At 29.5% G+C, this 7,493-nt stretch overlaps 1 protein-coding gene across 1 annotated transcript in view; it reads left to right on the forward strand.

Annotated features, from left to right (window-relative positions):
- LOC111711993 (uncharacterized) overlaps positions 1 to 7,493 on the forward strand; it is a 30,429-nt gene that overhangs the window by 10,108 nt on the left and 12,828 nt on the right. Inside the window, exon 3 of the mRNA XM_023486494.1 lies at positions 6,896 to 7,028. Within this exon, the coding sequence (XP_023342262.1) occupies positions 6,896 to 7,028 (133 nt within the window). The remainder of the gene's footprint in view (positions 1 to 6,895; positions 7,029 to 7,493) is intronic.

Below are 7,493 nucleotides of genomic sequence, written 5' to 3' on the forward strand. Positions count from 1 at the left end.
GTATGGATGAGAGAGGGGGAGGCGGTGGGTACTCATTTTTCCATCTGTGTCTCACTGAGGCACGATTCCACTTCTAATTTCTTTGAGGCGTATACATTTCACCCGCTTTATAGTGAAAACTATAAGCTGACAAATTAAGAATATTTTCTTGCTAAAATACAAATTCTTGTAAAATGATTTGCAGTTTCTGTAATGTTTAACGATTGAAAAATATAATATTTGAATGATAAATGGAAGATGAAAATGTAAATATGTATTTACAAGTGTGAAGATTTATTTAACCTTGAATATAACTTGAATTCATCTTATAACCATATACTAGCTTGGGAACCCAGCTTTGTCTGGAAATTAAACTTTCGCTATTAAAGTCAAAGCTCGAGACCAATGAGAATTAATGATTTTATTGATTAGAAAGCTTGTTACCAATGAGAGTTAATGATTTTATGGTTTAGAAAGATTGTGACCAATAAGAGTTAATGGTTTTATTGTTTAGAAAGCTTGTTACCAATGAGAGTTAATGATTTTATATTTTAGAAAGCTTGTGACCAATGAGAGTTGTTGATTTTATTTGTTAGAAAGCTTGTGAGTTGTGACCAATGAGAATTAATGATTTTATTGTTTAGAAAGCTTGTGACCAATTAGAGTTAATGGTTTTATTGTTTAGAAAACTTGTTACCAATGAGAGTTGTTGATTTTATTAATTAGAAAGCTTGTGAAGTTGTGACTAATGAGAATTAATGATTTTATTGTCTAGAAAGCTTGTGACTAATGAGAATTTATGATTTTATTGCTTAGAAAGCTTGGGACTAATGAGATTTGATGATTTTATTGTTTAGAAATCTTTGGACCAATGAGAGTTGATGATTTTATTGTTTAGAAAGCTTATGACTAGTATATGTGGTTATACAACCCCAAAGTGGAGAATAGTTATAGAATTCTTTATGAATACCGTGATTTTACAACTGCACGTTGGTTGGGACAGTCGTCTTCCAATTCCACAGTTTTTAGTCTCACTGTCTCCATCTCTGGTGTATTCTAGTATTTAATTGACTTCTCCAAATTTTCACAATTTAAGCATTACCCTGTTAGTAATTATGAATACATGTTTAAATGTCGTCTTGTGTAACCGGAAAATTGGTAAACTGTAAATCCAATTCAAACTTTAATTGTATAAATTAGCAAGGTTGAAATCAAGGTTAGAGAAATAATGATAAAACAAATCACCAACTTTAATTAAACTTCAAACTTAAATCAATATTAGATATTTTTTATTCAAACTTTAAATTAAAAGTTTATAAAAATTGAGAAGTTGTGACTGTGAGTGATCAATGCGAGTTGTTGATTTTATTTCTTAGAAAACTTGTGACCAATGAGAGTTGTTGATTTTATTTCTTAGAAAGCTTGTGACCAATGAAAGTTGGTGATTTTATTGTTTAGAAAGCTTGTGACCAATGAGAGTTGTTGATTTTATTGTTTAGAAAGCTTGTGATCAATGAGAGTTTATGGTTTTATTGTTTAGAAAGCTTGTGGCCAATGAGAGTTGTTGATTTTATTGTTTAGAAAGTTTGTGGCCAATGAGAGATGATGATTTTATGTTTTAGAAAGCTTGTGACCAATGAGAGTTGATGATTTTATTGTTTAAAAAACTTGTTACCAAGGAGAGTTGTTGATTTTATTTTTTAGAAAGCTTGTGACCAATGAGAGTTGTTGATTTTATTAATTAGAAAGCTTGTGACCAATGAGAATTAATGATTTTATTGCTTAGAAAGCTTGTTACCAATGAGAGTTAATGATTTTATTGTTTAGAAAGCTTGTGACCAATGAGAGTTAATGATTTTATTGCTTAGAAAGCTTGTGATCAATGAGAGTTGTTGATTTTATTGTTTAGAAAGCTTATGACCAATGAGAGTTGTTGATTTTATTGCATAGAAAGCTTATGACCAATGAGAGTTAATGATTTTTTTGTTTAGAAAGCTTATGACCAATGAGAGTTAATAATTTTATTGTTTAGAAAGCTTGTGACCAATGAGAGTTCTTGATTTTATTGCTTAGAAAGCTTATGACCAATGAGAGTTAATGATTTTATTGTTTAGAAAGCTTGTGACTAATGAGAGTTAATGATTTTATTGTTTAGAAAGCTTATGACCAATGAGAACTGTTGATTTTATTGCTTAGAAAGCTTATGACCAATGAGAGTTTATGATTTTATTGTTTAAAAAGCTTGTGACCAATGAGAGTTGTTGATTTTATAGTTTAGAAAGCTTGTGACCAATGAGAGTTAATGATTTTATTGTTTAGCAAGCTTGTGATCAATGAGAGTTGTTGATTTTATTAATTAGAAAGCTTGTGATCAATGAGTGTTAATGATTTTATTGATTAGAAAGCTTGTGATCAATGAGAGTTGTTGATTTTATAGTTTAGAAAGCTTGAGACCAATGAGAATTAATGATTTTATTGATTAGAAAGCTTATGACCAATGAGAGTTTATGATTTTATTGTTTAAAAAGCTTGTGACCAATGAGAGTTGTTGATTTAATTGCTTAGAAAGCTTGTGACCAATGAGAGTTGTTGATTTTATTGATTAGAAAGCTTGTGATTAATGAGAGTTGTTGATTTTATTGATTAGGAAGCTACCAATGAGAGTTAATGATTTTATTGTTTAGAAAGCTTAGTGACCAATGAGAGTTGTTGATTTTATTGTTTAGAAAGCTTGTGACTAATGAGAGTTGGTGATTTTATTGCTTAGAAAGCTTGTGACCAATGAGAGTTGATGATTTTATTGCTTAGAAAGCTTGTGACCAATGAGAGTTGGTGATTTTATTGCTTAGAAAGCTTGTGACCAATGAGAGTTGGTGATTTTATTGCTTTGAAAGCTTGTGACCAATGAGAGTTGATGATTTTATTGCTTAGAACGCTTGTGACCAATGAGAGTTGTTGATTTTATTGTTTTGAAAGCTTGTGACCAATGAGAGTTGGTGATTTTATTGCTTAGAAAGTTTGTGACTAATGAGAGTTGTTGATTTTATTGTTTAGAAAGCTTGTGACCAATGAGAGTTGTTGATTTTATTGTTTAGAAAGCTTGTGACCAATGAGAGTTGGTGATTTTATTGTTTAGAAAGCTTGTGACCAATGCGAGTTGTTGATTTTATAGTTTAGAAAGCTTGTGACCAATGAGAGTGGATGATTTTATTGTTTAGAAAGGTTGTGACCAATGAGAGTTGGTGATTTTAGTGCTTAAAAAGCTTGTGACCAATGAGAGTGATGAATTTATTGTTTAAAAAAACTTGTGACCAATGAGAGTTGGTTTTTTATTGTTTAGAAAGCTTAGTGACCAATGAGAGTTGTTGATTTTATTGCTTAGAAAGCTTATGACCAATGAGAGTAGTTGATTTTATTGTTTAGAAAGCTTATGACCAATGAGAGTTGTTGATTTTATTGCTTAGAAAGCTTATGACCAATGAGAGTTGTTGATTTTATAGTTTAGAAAGCTNAAAAATTTGTAATATAAAATTTTTTGTTTAAATCGTTTGTTGAAAACTTCTCAGTAAGATTTTTTAGCGTTTCATTCTAAAATTCACTCACTGTATTTTTCTCATTTTTATTTTTTATTTGCAATTATTTGATTTTTGGCAAAAAAATTCTTTTACTCATTTGATAGAGTCAAATATGATTTTTTCACTTTTATTTGATATAAACTAGAGTCAAATATGATTTTTTTACTTTTATTTGATATAAACTAGAGTCAAACATGATTTTTTTTACTTTTATTAGATATAAACTAGTGTCAAATATGATTTTGTACTTTTATTTGATATAAACTAGAGTCAAATATAATTTTTTCCTTTTATTTGATATAAACAGAGTCAAAAATATTTTTTTCACTTTTATTTGATATAAACTAGAGTCAAATATGATTTTTTCACTTTTATTTGATATAAACTAGAGTCAAATATAATTTTTTTACTTTTATTTGATAGAAACTATAAGAGTCAAATATTGATATAAACTAGATTCAAATATGATTTTTTTTTTACTTTTATTTTTTATAAACTAGAGTCAAATATAATTTTTTTTTACTTTTATTTGATATAAACTAGAGTCAAATATGATTTTTTATATCAATTTTAAGGTATTACATGTCTGCAAATATACAGCTAGGCATCATAAATACCATAATCTTAAGAAAAGGGGATTGAAGAGACTAAAACCGGCATTTCAAGTGAGCCCCCAATTAAAAAGCTGCCCGATTAACAACCTTATCCTTTACACCTTTCTCTAAGTAGCATTGATGGAGATATCGTAGTTTTTCTATCTTAAAAATAGTTGAATTTGTTTCTGCTGAATAAGTTCCTATAGGAGACAATCTAAAGGAAATGAGTTCTTGCCACAAACTTAATTTTTTAATCTGTGTATCTTTGCAACCCGAAGTTGTAGACATTTGTTATTTTAAACTATGAATTCTCTTAGATCTAATAACATGCGTTTGAAATATTATAGGTTTACATCATCAGGTTGCTAAGAAAAAGGAATTGAAATTTTTTAGTTTGTTGCAAAAACTAATTTCTTTTGTCAACTTTCAAGAAGAAAAGCAATGGTATAATCGTCAGTTTTGTTCGCACGAAGGTTTATAGGGTATCATTGAGAATCAGGCATACAACTCTTAAAAATTAAGGTTCACGTGCTTAAAAATAACGCAGTTGAAACTCCTTGCATTATTTAGAACATTTAGAATATTTAGAACATTTAGAACATTTAGAACATTTAGATCATTTAGAACATTTAGAACATTTAGAACATTTAGAACATTTAGAACGTTTAGAACATTTAGAACATTTAGAACATTTAGAACATTTAGAACATCTAATTTGTTGATTTAAGAAACGTTGATCCATGATGTTGATCTGTTTAGATACAAATAAACTGATGTAGAATAAAAGGGAAAAAAGGGCCTCGACCTTTTTTCCAGAGGAAAAAGCAATGGGAGCCATAACTTATCCAGGAGGAAGGGCGGTTCAGTGCCCATAGCCCCCCCCCATATATACGCCCCTGGTCGAAGACTGCCCCGCCCAACCACAGGGGGTGTTTTAGACCTAAAATATAGATACGCCCATTTGACACTAAGATTCACACAGCAATTTATTCAATCAAAATTTTAGAGAAACCTTTTCAGGTTTCAAGAGTTTTAAACAAAAACATTCTTTACAGGCCTTTTTTCATGAAGAAACTATTGTTTTAATTTCAGGATGATTTTCATTTAAGGATGGGAATATCCATTGCTAACGGTATACCCTTAAACATTTATATAATCAATAATGTGGGAGTATACTGTCATGTTTCTGTAAATAATCAACTTTAAAAAGAAGACAATTGATATATCATGCATTCTTGATGAGACAAAGCTTTTAAGGGTACCGTTGTGAATCTGAAATTCCACACAATAAATGGAAATTCCCTCAAATAACTCTAGTGGTAAATAATTACGACTTGGAGTATGGCAAGCTATGGCATATTAAATTCTTTTGCTAAAACATTTTAGAGAAGTAAAGAGAACCCAATTTATTTATGGATTCCTTTATCATTTTCGTAAAAATCAAATTAAGATTTATACCCTGGTTTTATTTTCAGCTTATAAAAAAACACTTTTTAAACATAAAAATAATGTAAATATAAATTACTGAAAAACGTTTAAAACTTTATAAGATATCAAGCGGTCACATTCAAGAAAAATAGAAACTTAATTTTCTAGATTTCTTTTATAATTATAGAAAGCTACAGTGCATATGCCTGTATTTACAGAAAATATACTATCTTATTTTTTCCAGGAGGAAACTAAAATATGAAACGGTAAACTGTAGTTGATATTTATGGGTAGCTATATAGTAGCTGCGTCTAGATTTGCCGGATTTGCTTACTTATCTTTCAACTCTCTCTTCCGGTTGTAGAACCTCAACTTCCGGTTATATATATACAAACTATGTCTGGAGGAAATGTGCAACAATTTTAAAATTCTAGGCAGAGAAGATGAGCCAAAAAAGTATTTACCAGAATTTTACAATTGTCTACAATTAAAAAACGTGGGCAAGGGGGAAGGGGGTGAAGTATATTTGTTTTGATTTCTTCCATGAAAAATCACTAAATAAAGTTTTTTACCATAGATGTCCACTGTTGAATAATTTTTTTTTAAATGGCCTAGATAAAGTTTTAGCTATGACTATCATTTGGTCGAATGCCGAACTTTCATACAAGATTTTTTTAACAGTTTAAAGAGTAATTTGCAAAAATGTACTCAACAAGAAAGAGAGGGTTTAATTTCAATCCTATGGTTTTCTTGGGAAAATTGTCAAAATTCGTGGATCATCTGCCCTTGGTCCAAAGCATGTTCCTGATTTAAAGCACTTAAAAGAGGTTTTCCTTTTTAAAGAAGTTTTCGGTGCGTTAACTTTATATTCAATTGATGATATAGTAACTAAGATTTTAAAACATAAATCACCTCAATATTTTATTTTAAACTTTTTATTGCAACATTAAATTTATTTTCATTTGAATCTAACTTTCTTTAGACAAAGAGCTACGAACAATATTATTGGAATTTTCAATTTTGAAACAGTGCACTCGACATTTTATCCTATTTTTTATATATGACCTTTAAATACAACTATATAGATTTAAACGATTTTAATAAGGAACTGAGTTTTGATATTTTTTATCCTTATATCTTTGCAACCCAATGTCGTAGACCTTTTTATAAAAAACTATGAGTTCTGTTAGATCCAGCAATTCAAGTTTAAAATATCAAAGGTTTGCAACATCAGAGTGCATAAATATAGGGAATAAACCATTTGATTTGATGAAAAAATCTTAACAAACTATAAAATTATTTTAATTTCTATTTCAGGTGAGTATTCTAGTGTCGCTGTCACAAAGTCAGCTGACAGGATTGATAAACAAAGACCTGAAAACTCAAGGAGCAAATCTTCAAGATTTCAACAGTGGCGCTCATTTAGAGGAAGCCGTTGTTGAGAAAGACAGTAAGTGTACATTTCACATTTTTTTCGCAATTAAAGTAGAAAATTTTAAATCAATATACATCAACTTATTTTTAAAATTTTATCAAAATTCGTGATTTATTAACTTGAATAGAAAAAATGCCAAACTTCTCAAAACAAGTCCTCAGCCATCTTGCCTTCGATTGACGGAAAATTAGGCAAGAAGTTTTAACAAAAACTTAGAAGGTTTAAGAATTAATCAAAATTACTTGTTAAATCATTCAGAAATATAAATTAGCTTTTAATTAAGCAAAAAAACGTCCCAGGACCTAAATCACAACGATCACAGTCACACTGTAGAAGGGATTTATTTGTTTCAAAGACGGTAGAATAGTAGAAGATAGGGCATTAGGAATTAATCCGAATAGTGTGTACACTCTGTACACTTTTATATGACGTCATTGGCTGCAGTATTGGTTTTAAATTCAAACAATCAACATAAAACTC

This window comes from Eurytemora carolleeae, unplaced genomic scaffold (genome assembly GCF_000591075.1).
Source record: "Eurytemora carolleeae unplaced genomic scaffold, Eaff_2.0 scaffold1214, whole genome shotgun sequence".
In the NCBI taxonomy this organism is placed as follows: Eukaryota; Metazoa; Arthropoda; class Copepoda; order Calanoida; family Temoridae; genus Eurytemora; species Eurytemora carolleeae.